Source organism: Mustela erminea, chromosome 5, assembly GCF_009829155.1.
Source record: "Mustela erminea isolate mMusErm1 chromosome 5, mMusErm1.Pri, whole genome shotgun sequence".
NCBI classification, from domain to species: domain Eukaryota; kingdom Metazoa; phylum Chordata; class Mammalia; order Carnivora; family Mustelidae; genus Mustela; species Mustela erminea.
This window is the reverse complement of record NC_045618.1, coordinates 61,629,256-61,643,801: the sequence shown is the minus strand read 5'-3', so window position 1 is coordinate 61,643,801 and position 14,546 is coordinate 61,629,256. Positions and strand designations below refer to the sequence as shown.

Here is a 14,546-nt window from a genome sequence, read left to right as displayed (position 1 = left end):
CAGCTGGCCTGGCCTAGGGCCACAGGCAGGTTTCTCTTGGAAGGTGGGAAGGGCTCCAGGACATGGGGTGATGTCTTCACACGGACTCTGCCATTGCTGTAGGAGCCACCAGACTCTAGTCCCAAGTGAGGCTTGGTAAATGTGGGCTGAGAGGGAGGTAGAGAAGATGGTGGGGCCTTGATCTCTGCTGTGGGAGAAGCGTCAGCACCAAGGCTGTGGTCAGGCTGTGGTGCCAAACCACAGGAGCAGGCCAGCAACTCCACCCTCGGCATCCCTGCCACATGGCCCTGGGCTGCTGACCTAAGCAGTCGCCCACACCCTGTTCACTGATCGGAGAACCAGCTTGGTCAGCGGGAGCTGATTTAACTCTTGCAGACCCCGGCCACTCGGCTGAAGCCTATACTTCATCTGTGCTTTGACTTTTCTCGATGAAGACTAACTTGGGAGCACATGGGGCTGGAGGGAGGGGGAGAGCTACTCTGTGGTTTCACCCTCCGTGAGACTCTGGGTGGGCTGCGGCCATGTAGAAACTGCTTAGACCAGACACTGGGTCACTCAACTCTCATGCCCAGACCTGGAGGCCCGAGAGCGGCAGGCCCAGGCCCACGGCAGTGAGGAGGAGGAGGAAAGCAGGAGCACCAGGACACTGGAGCAGGAGGTGCGTCTGGGTGTGTTAGCCCAAATCCATCTGCAGGAAAAGGAGGAGGGTGGGCCTGGGTGGCTTTTGTGGCTGTGGACGGCATGCCCTTCCCTGTTCCTCCGTGGGGTCTGGGTAATCTGTCCGACCCGCAGGTTGCTGAGCCCTAGCTTGCAGGTGGAGCCTCCCAGGGACCTTCACAAGGGCAGCCAGCCTGGAATTGGATCTGCACAGAATTGTCACTCCCCCCAACCCCGCTCTGCAGATCGAACGCCTTCGAGAAGAGGGCTCCCGGCAGCTGGAGGAGCAGCAGAAGCTGATCCAGGAGCAGATACGCCAGGAGCGGGATCAGAGGTTGAGAGGTACGCATCCCTCACATCCCCCGACATCCCCTCTGAGGCAGATACCCAGAGCGGCCGCACGGGCTGTTCGGTGGAGTTGCTTGGAGGTTTCCACCTGCTTGGAGCCCTGGGGGCACCTGACTCAGACATACGCCACCTGTCCCTTCTTCCCACCACTTCTCTGGGGCCTATTTGTTTTTCACTCTGCCTGAAATCTGCTGGCCCTGTTTGAGTCCTAAGCAGAGCTGACTCTATTTTAGAGCAGTTTGGTAGGAGGGAAGGTTCTGGGATACTTTGTTTCAGTATAACTATGCTTTTGTTGGTAAAGTGCTAACCGTGGCCTTCAGCTGGGCAGACCGCCCCTGAGGGAGCAGCTCCTCTGGGTGCAGGTGGGATTGCCTCTACTTCCCCCCTGAAGCTCATCAGCAGGGCAGATACTGCCCTTGGTAAGGAGTGACTTTTTATAGGTCCTTCAGGCTCTGGGTTGTGTCTCCTTTAGAGAACCTGCTGCCTCCCTCCTATTCTACCTTGCTAATTTTCCCAAATTTTTTAGGAAAGGCAGAAAGTCCTGAAGGCAGAGGAACCCCTAAGCTAAAGGTGAGCCTTGTGGGACCCATGAGCCACTGCACAGTACCCCTTATCAAAAAGAACAGATTCTTCTGGGGGTTCTAGGGGTTCTGGCAGGGATGCTAGGTCTCTGGGAGCCAGCACCACCCGCCAGGTCCTTCCATCCTCCTGCTGCCTGAGGATCAGATCAGCCTCTCGGAGCTCACCCTGAAAAGCCCTCTTAGCCCTGGCAATTGCTGGGCAGCGCTCCCCAGAAACCCTGGAAGGGGAACATCTCATGGGGGTGGAAGTGTGGTCTCAGGTGAGCAGGCCACTCTGCCTGTCCATTTTCAAGAGAAACACATTTTTGCGGGGTCACTCCCTAGATGACAAGTGCCTAGAAGACCATCAAGGTGTTGCTCTGCCCATTAAGCTCAGGTGCTGGCACTGTTCAGGCCGAGGTCAGAGTTTAATGGTGGTGCCCATTGCTGTCCTTGCAGCTAAAATGGAAGTGCAAGAAGGAAGATGAGTCAAAAGGCGGCTACTCCAGAGATGTCCTCTTACAGCTTTTCCAGAAGGTCTGCCCTGCCACCTTCCCTCTTTCCCATCACTTCTGCCCGTACCTCAGCCAAAACCCCGAATCTCCACGCCTAAACTTCCCTTAACATCTCTGCCAGCCTTTTTTGCTGTCTCACAGACCACAGGGCAGCCCAGAGGCTTTCTCCGCCAGCGGCCATCTGGTTCTTGTGTTGCCATGTCCCCTCCAGTCTCGTGTCGCCCTCCCTGCCCAGCTCTGGATCTTGCCATCTGGAGTGTGTGGGGAGAGACGGGGTGGGAAGGTGGCACAGAAGCCCCATCCCCTTTCCCACTTTTGGTGACAGTCTCAATCTTCAGTCCTTTTCCCAGGTCTCCTTTCCTTTGCTACCACATTGCAGCAAAAACCTCCTTTCTTTCCCATCTCTGATCCCTCTCTGGGAATTTAGCAACAAAGCATTATCGGCCAGCCAAAAACGCCCCAGCAGGCCTCAGGCCAACCCAGACTTGTCTTGCTCCCAAAGGCTGAGCCATGCTTACTGGGACCCCCTTGTCCTTACAGTATGGAGAGGTGCTTAACCTGGTGCTTTCTAGTAAGAAGGCTGGCACTGCTGTGGTAGAGTTCGCAACCATCAAGGCTGCGGTGAGTGCTGGGGGAGGCTCTGGGGGGCCATGGTGGCCCCACTATTTCAGAGTAGGAGCCAGTACTGTGGGCCTTCTGAGCTTAGGTATCCATACTCCCAGAGGCTCCCCCACCCCCCCACCAATTCCTGGGAGTAGAGGCACAGCAAGTGAAGATAAGGGAGAGCAGAGGCCGACTCTGTTTCCTGCTTCACACCCTCTACCCTCTACCCTCCTTTGGGAGCTGGCATCCCTCCAGGAATGCTTTGCCTCTCTCCCCACTCCCCAGTTAGAAAGCTCATACCCCCCACTCACCCATGAGGAGGGTTAAAGCTTCAGCCCATCATTGTGTGAGGGTTGCTTCGTTTTGTCTGGAGGATGACAGTGCTGGTTCTGGTTCTTTCTGCTGGTGTAGAGAGAGCCACTTTATGGCTGATTGGAGCCACGGGACCAGGACTGGGTACTGTGTTTGGCAGGAGCTGGCTGTCCAGAATGAAGTGGGCCTGGTTGATAACCCTCTGAAGATTTCCTGGTTGGAGGGACGACCGCAGGGTGGGAGGGGCCCCAGCCACTCAGGACTGTCACAGGTAAGGAACCACACCTCCGTCAGCCGGGTCTGCTTAGGGTTTGTGGGACCTTTTCCTGTCTGGGCTCTGCTCGGGGCCCTTTCCTCCCAAATCCAGGTTGTTAGGAGCAGAGTGAGACTGGCAGGTTTGCCAGCCTAAACAGGACTGGGATTCTGTCCTGACTCTTTCTGTCTCTGAGTGCTAGGACCCCAGCCCACACAGAATACTTAGACCTTACTTTCCCGCCACAACCCGTGTCTGGCTGGGGCTCCTACCCTCACCCTGAGGGGCTTTTCTGGCCCCCAGGCTGCTTGGTTGTTGTGTGAAGCCCTGGGTGCTTTGACTACCTGGTGCTGCAGGCAGCTTGAGCGCCCTCTTGTCCCCCGCCACTCCCACCGGCTCCTGTTCCCAGGGTGTCTGGAGCTGCCTGGGGCAGGGGCCAGCAGGCAAGAGGAAGCCTCCTCAGTACCAGCACTGGCGCCTCTGCCGGTCCCAGGGCGCTGCCTGCACAGATGCCTTGTGGTGTGGCACAGATCTGGCGCCGGCTCTCAGCCTTCCAGCTTTGTGAGGGTTTCTGTTCGCCACCTGCACACACCTGGCCCTGGTTACACTGGCCCACTTTGGCAGGACAGAGAGCCTTCGGGCCCAGAGCTGTCCCTTCCCTGAAATGGCCCTTGGATCTGTTGGGAGCCTCAGGCTGCCATGCTCACAGCCCACTCCGTGGGGGAGAGGGTCCCCAGGGTCCGCAGGACTTTGCTCTCATTGCCTCAGCTGTGCCTGCTCGCCTGTGTGCTCTCAGCTGGCTGGGAGTGTGGCCCAGGACCGGGACAGAGGAGAAAGATGAACGGGCAGGAGCCCTTCCTTAGAGACCTCATTCCCCACTGTTAAGTTCCAGCATTTCACAGCCCCAGAGGACAGTCCATAGGCCATGTTACAAAGGACTTTATTCATTTTCTCTTGCATCCAGAGGGGAGCCTTTGAACTCCGCAAGTCCGCACAGAGGAGGGAAGAGGGAGGCTGTTGGTATGGGTATGGAAGCCGTGTGCGTCGAAGCTTCCTCTCCCTCTCTGCCAGGCTTGGAGAGGCCTGTAGTGTCAGAACCACGTGGCCAGCCAGTCTGAGTTCTGGTTGCAAGTCTTCTGGCCAGGCCATGAGATGGGGGCAGTAGCACAGCCCTTGGCCTTGACCAGTGGGCCGGCCCTGGGTAGCAGGCCCCCATCGTCAGGGGGGTTGGGCAAGGCAGAGCTCCTCAATCCTGGTGGAGGATTCTGGAGACCTCCTGAGCTGCTTCACAGTAACAGCCACAGGCTTCGTGTCCATTCCTGATCCAGTTCTCCTATGCTCTTGGGGCAGAAAGGGAAATCTGCCACTGTTCCCGCTACATTTCCCAAGGGTTCCCATCACTAAAATTCTGGGAACTGCCCCAAGCACCCCTTTGCAGGCTGTGCCTGTGCCTTTGGCTGCCATTTCCTATAGCCTCCTTCCTTGGGCACCAGGCGTGCTCTGGACAACTGCCTGGGCGGCTTGTCTTGTCCCTTTTTGGCAAGTGATTTGTTTGCCCTTCCCCCCGAGTTGTACTGTGCACCTCTACCTGCCTCTCTTTTTTTACTCTGCCAGTCCCTCCCCTTCCCTGCAGGTCCTGTTTATCCCCTTACCCCACTGTGCACTCATGGCTCCAGGCCATGGCCTAGACCCAAGCTGCCTGCTAGGGCTTTCTCCAGTGATGTTCATGTTCAGCCAGCACTGTCCAAAGTGGTAGCCATTCATCACGTGTGGCTGCTGAACATTTGAAATGTAGCTAGTGCAGCCATGGAACTAAATTCTTAATTTTACTTAATTTCAATTTGAACAGCCACACACAGTTAGTGGGTGGGACCCATTTTGCCTTGCCCTATCCTGTGATGCCTCTCTGTTAACAGTGGGTTCTAAGGGGCCAGTGCAGGACACCTGTCTGACCCACGCAGTCTGCATGTCCTCCACTCCCCTGGACTCACCCTTTGTGCTGTCCTCCCCCTCTGCTGGCCTCTGCCCCGTCCCTGTGGTTACAGGCATGGCCTCCCTTGCCCAGCCCAGCCAACTGCCTTCAGGGCTTCTGCCACCAAGTGCCCCCTCACAGCACTTCCAGCTTGCCTCTGTGCCTCCGCTCCCAGGTGATGTGGAGGACTTCAGGACCTGGAGGGCAGGCATGATCCTGGATTTCTCTTCCTAATTCTCCTGAATCTGCAGCTGTACCCTCCTTCCAGGCTTCCGGCTCTTCCAGTGACCCCACCTCTGCCCACCCGCACCCCATTCAGAAGCTAGGTTCACTCGGAAATTGCTCCCTCAGCATCTGTAGAACTTCCTCAAGAAGTGAAATCCCCAGGTCCACTTTGAAGGAGAAGAAGGGATCACTGAGGTCTGGAGCAGGTGTCCCCTGGAAGGGGGGAGTGTCCAGAAGGTCATTGTCAGAGTAGTGGTGGAGGGCGCCTGCCAGTGAGAGCGCAGAAGGCAGGGTGGCCGAGTAGGCCGTTTGGTAGGCGGGCGGGGGCTCCAGGATGTTGGGGCAGCTGGAGCTCTCTCGGTAGAGGCGGGGAGGCTTGGGCGGGGCCAGCAGGGTGGCCCGGGGCTGCTCGTCCCCCCACAGAGGCAGGCGCCGGCCATCTGGCCGCCCTCGCAACTCCCGGATGACTTCTCGGTTGCTGTACTCCTCGTGGTCCCCGCCAGCCGTACTCGCCTGGCTGAGCACGCTGCCCTGTCGCCGGAGTCGCCGTGGCCGCCCCAGGCTCAGTCGCTTGAAGAAGGAGGCATTGCGGAAGGAGCCTTTCCGCCAGGTCTCCATGGCATGCAGGGGAGCCAGCAGACAAGCAGCCCAGTTCAAGAGTAGCTAGTCACCATGGGGTCCTTGCTGGAGCACTGACTGGCTAGAGCGTGGGGACAGCCCTGGCTAGAAGCATAGACTTTTGGCCAGCATCTTGGGCGGCAGCAAGAGGTCCTGGGACGAGGGTCCTTTTGTCTGGGAGAGCTGAGGGGTGGGAGTTCCTGGCAACAGGAGTTTCCCAGAGGGATAGGCTTGGCCTGGTTACTTGATCAGACAGTGGGGAAAAACCCCAGGAGGAAGAAGCAGCACTTACTGGAGTCGCAGTGCGGGCAGCCCCATCTGAAGTGCCAATGATGGATGTCGCGGTGCTGGAGCGGCCTGGGCTGCTTCCCTGGGGGCCGCTGCTCTGGGTGGGCCCGAGCTCACCTTGCCTTCCCGTCCCCTGAACTTGGCCTCTCCGCCGCAGCGCCCGGACTCTGATGAGTGGCTTGGCTGTTTGTGCCGGTGTGTGGCAGTGGGGATTGTTGTTTTCAGGTGACTCAGTCAGGTGGGAAGCCAGGTTTCATGCTCTTAGGTAATTGCAGCATCCGAGGGCTGGGATTGGGCCAGCTGTGGCCAACACCCCCGGGCACTGGGGAGCTTCGGATTCCCCTGAGGACTCTCTGGGGGCAGCCCTGCTTTGTGCGTCACCACTGTTGCTTCCTTTTCCCCCTGCAGCCTCTCTGCCTGGGGCCCTAACCCCCTTCAGCCCCCAAGTGTCTTCGAGGGAGGGGCCCCAGGAGGGTGGGTATTAATTGAAAGGCAGGCATGTGGAACAGTTGTTGGGGAAGGAAGAGAGACCTGTCACTAGTGTGGGTGACTCAGTCCTGGGGCCTGGTGACAGGCCCTCATTAGCCAAACCTGCAGGTACGAGGGGGAAGAGGCAGAGGGTGTGTTAACGGGAAGCAGCCCCATGCCTATAAAGGGCTGGCCCCTCCCTTGGCTGGGCTCAGGGCATGCCAGGGTGCCTCTGAGGTTTGCTCTGCAGGGCAGCCTTACCTTGGAAATGGGGGAGCTGCTCTCCCCTCCGCCTGACACCCAGTCTGGCAGTTTCTCATCTTCCTGGATTTACTCCCATAGCCTCAGGGCAGGAGGGAGCAGTTGAGGGCCGAGGTCCTGCTGCCTCCTCCTGCCTTGCTCCAGTCCTTCCCCTTGGGTCACCTGCGCCTTCTTTGGGGTCCCCCCGCTGTGGAAAGGGCTGAGCCACACAGGGCTGCCTTAAAGTGTCAGCTGTGCCCTGGGCCAGGTTAGGTAGGTGGGCCTGGCTGGGAGGGCTCTTGTTCTGGGACAGAAAAGGAGGCTGGAATGGTTAGAGAAGTGGCGGGTGGTGGGGGGGTGCTGGTCCTGGGCTGAGTCACACTTCCTGGTTCTGTACAGCCCTAACCTCAAACCAGTTGGCCATGGTCTGGCATCTTAACCCGGGTCACTCCCTTCATATTCCCCAGGTCACTGACCACTGAACCTCCCCCAGCTTATTAGTGAGCGAGCACTCGCTGGGTCTGCCACAGGACAGGCTCTGCAGTTGGCTGTGTCCGCACCCCCTGGCCTGGCTCACTGTGTGCCAGCTCAGGTGGGCCTCACGCTTCACACAGCTTTAGCTATACTGATGGAAGAAGTGCTTTGGTCCCTGCGGTAGACCCTATGGCAGTGTGGGGTTGGAGGGGGTGGGAGGATCGGAGCTCCATCGCAGGGCTGCCTCTTGGGCCCACAACACTGGCATGTTGGGTTGGTTGTTTATTAGTCTTTTGATTATTGACATATAGCACTGCTTACTCCCCCGCACTGTGCTGGCAAGATCATAAAAGAAAAAGGCACGGGCCCTGCCCTCCAGCAGGCCTGGTGTGTATTTTTAGGAGGGGAGTGGCCTCATGCGTGTTTCTCTCTCCTTCCAGTGCGGGGGGCTGACAGAGGCTGGCTTTAGGGCAGGGCTCCCCGCTCTGGTGTCCAGGCAGGAGCCAAGTGTGCACCGCGGGAAGGTGGGCAGCCGGGAGGGGGTGGTGGTCTTGCAGAGCCCAGGGCATTTCTGTCCCTCTGACAGTGTCATCACTGGAAACCTGTGAGAAGCAGGAGCCACAGGAGGCGGAAAGGAGTGTCAAATAAAGGGCGGGGAGGCAATGAAGGGTGACGGCCTGGCCCTGGCGGGCGCATGGAATGATTCAGCCCAAGATGGAGCAGGGCTGACTGTGGGTGGAAGGCCTGGGGGGCGGGGGCTGATAGCTGCTCCGGATGGAGGGGAGGAGGGCCCGCTGAGAAGTATGGGGCCTCCTCACTCCCTGACTCAGGACTAGTTCTGCCTAGGCCAGCTCTCCAAGTCTGGAATGTGGGGCTGCACCCTGCTGCCCTGACCGACTTCCCCTGGTTGCCCCCTGCCCCCCAGGGCTCAGTGCTGTCGGAGAGGGACTACGAGAGCCTCGTCATGATGCGCATGCGCCAGGCAGCGGAGCGGCAACAGCTGATCGCCCAGATGCAGCGGGAGGACGAGGTGGGGCAGCCCACGTAGTCTTCTAACTCCAGCCCACTCACCCACAGCCCCCTTCTTGAATGTCACCAATAAACGTTTCTTTTTTCTTTTTCTTGTTTTTTTTTTTTTTTTTTTTACAAGAATCTACCTCTATTGCATATGTAGGTGTAGGGTGCTGGCCCGACCAAGTGCGTCCCTGATTCCTGGACTCTGCCCGAGAGGGTTCCACCCAGGGCTGGCTCTCCCTCCCCGGGAGTGAGCCGACCCCCAGGGAGGGGCTCTGCGCAGTGAAAGTCAGTGGGCCAGCAGAACAGAGGAGCAAGCACTTGACACAGGCCTTTATTGGCTTGGACCAGGTATGCAGGACCCTCCCGCCCAGTCCTGGGCTGTGCTCCTTGGGGGCTCCCAGTTCCCGGCCAGGGACAGCCTGGCTCTTTCGGGCCCCTCAACCTGCGCACAAAACACGGCCTCCTGCAGGGCTCTCAGCCAGGCCAAAAAGCTGGAGGGGCAGCTGGGAGCACCACCCTCTCACCCCATCCTCTGGGGCTGAGGCAGGTTTCAGAAAAGGCCATTCACAGCCCAGTGGTGCCCGGCTAAGGAAAATGACAATTTGGGAAGAGAGGGGCCAGGCAGTGAGTGAATGGGGACTCAGGATCAGGGCCCGTGGCATCCGCTCAAAAAAGGGGTGCTCTGTGTGCTCCTCAGTGTGAGAGGGTCACTCCTTGTGCAGGCACCACACCAGGGTCTGGCCCACCCCTGTCATGCTCAGCACACGGAAGCCCCTGCGTTCCAGTTTGTCCAGCACTATGCGAGGAGGATCGCTGACAAAGTACTCATAACTGTGAAGAGAAGGGGGAGAGGAGACAGCGTCAGAGTGCACGCGGCACCAACTCCCCGCACAGGTGTCTGCTCATGACAAGGCTGGGTCAGGAATCCTTGTCCTGACGGATACTTGCTGGGTGCCTTCTAGTGCCAGGCTAAGTGCACACTCCCTGCCGCCTCCCCCACCAAACACTGGGCTTGCATATCTTGTTCCTTCCTCCCAACAGCCTAAGGAAGGTACCATGATTGCTCCCATTTTATAAACAAGAAATCTTGGAGGAGTTGGGTAGCTTTCCAAATGTCATTGGGATTGCAGAACCCACGTTAGTCTGACGATAGCCCCATGTGCATGGGGCCACTGTGCTATTCAGGAGGAATGGCCTGTTCTCTCCAGGGTGCCCCCCAGGCTCTGCCCCCTCTTGCTGCCCTGCCTGTCCCATGGTCCTGGAGCAGCAGGTTGACCCCTAATAGCTCCTGGCTCTGGGTGCTGCTCTCTGGCATAGGGAATGCTGGCTGTCCCTTCTTTCAGGGCTGATTGACTGTGAAGGTTGTCAGAGAGATAAAGGGCTCAAGCCCCAAGCTGGGCATCTGGAGGCAAATGCCTCCTGGTAAAGGAATGGGGTTGGGTTCAGTCCTCCAACTCTGACCCAAGGGGCTGGAGCCAGCTTGCCTCCTTTCTCCCCTCTTTGAACTGGGGCTCATTCTTGCAGCACTTCTCTCGAGCTCCAAGCCTGTGGAGCTGGTGTGAAGAACGCCAGGGGAAGTGGCCAAGTCCCCAGGCAGCAGCCTAGCTGAAAGTAGGACCCATGCTGCCTGCTGCCTATTTGTAGAGTTTAGCTATCTTACTTAGCCAGCCGGAGGGAAACCTTTCTCTCTGTGCTGGTCTTTGTCTCAATGGGGTCCAGCTCTGAGATGAGAGGGCAGGGCAAGGAGCAGACCACTTATGGAGTCCTCCACACAGCTGGACTCTGTCCTCGGGTTTCCTTGTGAAGGGAGGGCCAGTGAGAAAAAATTTCGGAGCAAGCTGGGGGGCTGCGGTAAAGCCACAGGCAGGACTGACCCCACAGAGGACAGAGCCCCATGATGCAGGCAGGGCCTCTGAGGCTGGGCACTGGCATCGTCCCTGGGCTTGGCTGTGTAAAGGAAACAGGGACACTGCTTGGGGGGCTGCAGGGGGAAGATCCTTAAGAATGCGGCTACTTACAAGTTGTTTCCCAAGGCGCTTCTCTTGGAGGCCCCCAGATACTGCATCAGCTCTGGATCTGAGTGTTCATCGCCCACCATGGTAGGGCCCACCTCCTGCAAGACAAGCCACAAGGGCTGCTTGGCTGGCTGCCAGGGAGAGGGAGAAGGGCTCTCTGCCCTTCCTCCCCTGCCTGTTGGCCCTGAGCCAGTTCAGGGCTGGACAGGGGCTGAGCATGAGCTGGGAAAGGGTGGAGCCCTCAGTGATCAGGCCAGGCGGTGTGAGGCGTCCCTAGCCCTTCCAGGCCGAGCTGGTCATTGCCTGCCTCCTGGCATCTTCCTGCCGGGCATCACTACCCATGTTTGTGTGTCTCAGAATCACCTGGAAAACAAATGAAAACCGGTCCACACAAAAACTGGTACGGGAGTGTTCATCGCAGCGTTATTCACAAGACCCAAAAAGGGGGAGACAGCCTAAGTGTTTGTCATCTGACAATCGGATGAACTGATGGAGCCACACAGCGGGATCGTACCCAGCAAAACAGAGGAATGGGTAAGTACCTGTGCCCCCTACAATACAGATGAACTTCGAAAATGCACAAGTGAAAGAAGCCAGACATGGAAGTAATTAGTGGTTACCTAGGGCTGGGGGGCTCAGGTGCAGTGAGGAGTGACTGCTAAGATACAGGGCATGGGTACAGGGTGTCTTTTCAAGGGAATGGAAATGTTTTAAAGTTGGTTGTAGTGATGGCTGCACGACTCGAGTATGCTTTAAAAAATAAGGAACTGTACACTTTAAATTGGTGTGTTCTTTGAGATGTATGTGATATATCAGTAAAGCTGTCATATATATTATATAATTATATATAATATTTAATAATATATACACATATGTGTGTGTATGTGTGTATATATATATATGCATATATATATATATATATATATATATATTTTTTTTTTTTTTAATTGCCGAAGAGCACTGAATTCCCCAGCCCCAGGAGTAGAGAGTATTTTGGGAGGTCTGGGAAGGGGCCCAGGAGTGCACATTTTAACTGCCCAAGTAACTGGTTCTCTAGGGCACTGCCAGGACCTCACCTGTCCCATGGCAACCCCACCACCTGCACCCACTGTCTCCATCTCAGGGGACCTGTGCATGCGCTGACGGGGTGGGAAAGAACGGAGGTGCCGGCTGGGCTGCCCAGTTGAACCATTCTGAATTTAAAAGGGGATTCCTGGGGCGACCAGGACTGTCTTGGATGAGGAAATTGTACCCAGAGAAAGGGGCATCACTTCTGACTCCGGAATGGTCTCCCCACCTCTAACCACAGGTCCTGTCTCCCTTCTTTCTTTCCTAAAGGTTTTCTGGAAGTACCGAGGGTGCTGTTAGTAGCTGTGGATGGGCCAGGCCCTTGGCATAGGTGTTTTAGTGTCTTAGCACGTTGTTTTCTTTTCCAAATCTCTTTTCCCCAAAGTATTTCCACTCCCACCCACCCACCCCCAGCCCCACCCCCACCCCTGCGGAGTCGCTCTCTGTAGGGCAATGGGTGCTGTACGCATGAGGCCAGGCCTTCTGGCTTCCTTGGATGGGCAGGTAGGACAGGAGCCTCAAGGGCCCTGAGCTCACTCCGCCGGCGGGGACGCACGCACCCTACCCGCTTCGCGGCCCTGGAAGCGCGCGCGGACCAGAACTTCCCGAACCCCGCGATCCCAGCCGAGTCCGCTTCCCCAGCCCCCAACCTGCAGCCCGAGGGGGCGTGTCCCGGCCGGCTTCCGGGTCCAGTCACTGGCCGGCGCTGCCCGAGAGGGAGGCGCCAAGGTGCAGTGGAAGCTCCCTCTGCCCCCGTCCGGCCCCAAACAACTCCATCCCAACTCGCAGGGCGCGGGTACTCACCATGCGGATCTGGGTGCTGATGAGCACGTAGGGCATGGTGCGCGCGTCCCGGCCGGGCTCCCACCCAGGGCTTTGGGCTCTGCGCCGACGCCAGCCCTCGAGCTCCGGGACTGCGCCCGCCGCCCAGAGTCCAGTTACTCCAGCTCTGGCCTCGGGCGGTGCCAATCCCAGTGCGCCCAGCCCGTGACTGCCGCGGCCGGCCAATCGGGAGCGGGCACCCGTGACGCGCCCCCGCACTTGACGATTTGGTCCGCCTCCTGCCCTCAGGGCCGTGCTCTGGGACATTGCCTTGGGACGTTGGCGCGCACCCTCTGCCTGGAGTGGGGGGTGGTCTAGCGAGCTAGGCGGGCTGCGGCGGGGCGTGCTGTAAAGCGTGCGTGTTGACCGTGCGCCCGCTTTCTGCAACATCTTGGGCACTGGGTTCCAAAGTCCTGCTGGTCCCCGTCCCCGTCGAAGCAGAGCAGGAAAGAATCCGGGTCTCTCCGGAAAGGTCCCTCCCAAGCTCAAGCCCTCCCTACCCAGGGACGCCTCTAAAGCTCTTAGTGGATCCCCACTTCTGGTCCCCAGGACACATTCTCCGGGGACTCGGTCAGCGCACGGGAGACAGGGGTGGGACGCTTGTGGCTACAGCTAGAATAACTGTTTCGTGTGCACCGCGCCTTTCCTCCTCCCTGAATGTAATTCTAGTGCAACGGCCGAACCTTGCGTTTCTGTGTTCCCATAGGTAAATCTATAGAGGAACCTCATGAGCGTTTGGCTGTGTGTCAGTCCCCGAGCGATTTAAACCAATGGAATCTGGCCCCCACTTTGGAGAGCTTCCCGCGAAGCTGGAGAGATGCAGCGCACGCGCGCGAAATCACAAGGCAACAACTGAGGCAAAAAGAAACTACATTCCCGGACACCAGCCCCCATCAGAGGGCAGCAAGTGCACTTGGTGTGTCCACGCCCTCATCTCGGTGTTTCAAAATCTGAAAACTCAAAAGATTCTCTACCCGCCTTGTGATCGGTTCTCTAAAAAACAAAGCAAAAACAAAACAAAATAGAACAAAACAAAAAATAGCCTGTAACCTTCTCTGGCCCTTGAACAATCTTCTCATCCCTGAAGGGCCCTTACAGGCCTGCTCTGTGCCTCCAGCAGCTTGGCAGATGTGGAGAGCACTGAAAGGGAAAGAGGCAGTTGTAATCCTAAAGGACTCTTTGAGGTCTGTTTGACTATTCTGTACTCCCTCGGCCTATTCTCCACCTCCAAGACTAACACTGGAGAGAGAAGATCCTCATGTCTAATGAAGGAGTCATTAAAAGATTAATACTCAGGCCATATAAAGAACTCCTACAAATCAACAATAACAAAAAAAAGATAAATCAATAGAAAAAACATAGGCAAATGACTTGAATAGGCACTTTCAAAAGAGGGGATGGAAATGGCCGGTAAACCGATAACATGATGTCCAATATCACTAGAAATTCCAGAAATGCAAATCACACTGTATTTTATTTTATATTTTAAAGAGTCATTTATTTTTATTTTTTTGAAGATTTTATTTATTTGACAGACCATGACCTGAGTGGAAACCAAGAATCTGAGGCTTAACCAACTGAGCTGCCCGGGTGCCCCTCAAACTATACATATATTTTTAAAGATTTTATTTATTTATTTGAGAGGGAGAGTGAGGGAGAGACAGAGCATGAGTGCAGGGAGGAGCAGAGGGAGAGGGAGAAGCAGACTCTCTGCCGCAGGGAGCCTGATGTGGGGCTTGATCCCAGGGCTCTGGAATCATGACCTGAGCCAAAGGCAGACCCTTAACCAACCCAGCCACCCACGTGCCCCTCAAACTACATTTTAAACCATAATGAGATACTACTATAATGATTTGCTAAATTAATAGATAAATCTGTAAACACTGAGTGTTGGTGGAAAGGTCTAACAATAGGGAACATTACTGTTGGGACTGGAAAGTGTTACTATTGATACACCTTGGAAAACAATGTAGCTTCGTCTAACAAAGCTGAAATTGTGCATGGGTATGACCTAGCTAAACCCAACCTAGATAAACCTCAGGAAAACTCACTCATCAGGATGCATGTATAAGATTATCATATCATAAGCAA

General features: G+C 56.6%; 3 protein-coding genes across 4 annotated transcripts in view; 1 reads left to right on the top strand and 2 right to left on the bottom strand.

Moving 5' to 3' along the window:
* DNAJC17 (DnaJ heat shock protein family (Hsp40) member C17) overlaps positions 1–8,654 on the top strand; it is a 37,112-nt gene extending 28,458 nt beyond the window's left edge. The window contains exons 5-12 of one of the 2 annotated variants that reach the window (XM_032343313.1): positions 573–658; positions 903–999; positions 1,532–1,575; positions 2,025–2,102; positions 2,621–2,701; positions 3,156–3,266; positions 4,213–4,274; positions 8,459–8,609. In XM_032343313.1, coding sequence (XP_032199204.1) covers positions 573–658; positions 903–999; positions 1,532–1,575; positions 2,025–2,102; positions 2,621–2,701; positions 3,156–3,266; positions 4,213–4,274; positions 8,459–8,501 — 602 coding nt within the window. In that variant the 3' untranslated portion in view covers positions 8,502–8,609. Of the gene's footprint in view, positions 1–572; positions 659–902; positions 1,000–1,531; positions 1,576–2,024; positions 2,103–2,620; positions 2,702–3,155; positions 3,267–4,212; positions 4,275–8,458 lie in introns of both variants that reach the window. The other variant, XM_032343312.1, reaches the window with a different exon arrangement.
* C5H15orf62 (chromosome 5 C15orf62 homolog) lies at positions 3,261–8,459 on the bottom strand. The gene has a single exon (XM_032343317.1). The coding sequence runs from the start codon at positions 6,061–6,063 to the stop codon at positions 5,536–5,538; it is 528 nt and encodes a 175-aa protein (XP_032199208.1). The 5' UTR covers positions 6,064–8,459; the 3' UTR covers positions 3,261–5,535.
* A 204-nt stretch (positions 8,655–8,858) lies between the features above and the next one.
* On the bottom strand, positions 8,859–12,615 carry GCHFR (GTP cyclohydrolase I feedback regulator). The gene is made up of 3 exons (XM_032343314.1): positions 12,438–12,615; positions 10,569–10,663; positions 8,859–9,381 (listed from the first exon to the last, which is right to left on the bottom strand). The coding sequence occupies exons 1-3, from the start codon at positions 12,471–12,473 to the stop codon at positions 9,258–9,260; spliced, it is 255 nt and encodes an 84-aa protein (XP_032199205.1). The 5' UTR covers positions 12,474–12,615; the 3' UTR covers positions 8,859–9,257.
* Between the last annotated feature and the right edge of the window lie 1,931 nt (positions 12,616–14,546).

Coding starts and splice junctions, on each gene's coding strand:
- C5H15orf62 (XM_032343317.1), bottom strand. CDS start 6,063: ATGGAGACCTGGCGGAAAGGCTCCTTCCGCAATGCCTCCTTCTTCAAG.
- GCHFR (XM_032343314.1), bottom strand. CDS start 12,473: ATGCCCTACGTGCTCATCAGCACCCAGATCCGCATG. Junction 10,664..12,437: donor TCAGCACCCAGATCCGCATG/GTGAGTACCCGC, acceptor CTTGTCTTGCAG/GAGGTGGGCCCTACCATGGT. Junction 9,382..10,568: donor AGCGCCTTGGGAAACAACTT/GTAAGTAGCCGC, acceptor TTCTCTTCACAG/TTATGAGTACTTTGTCAGCG.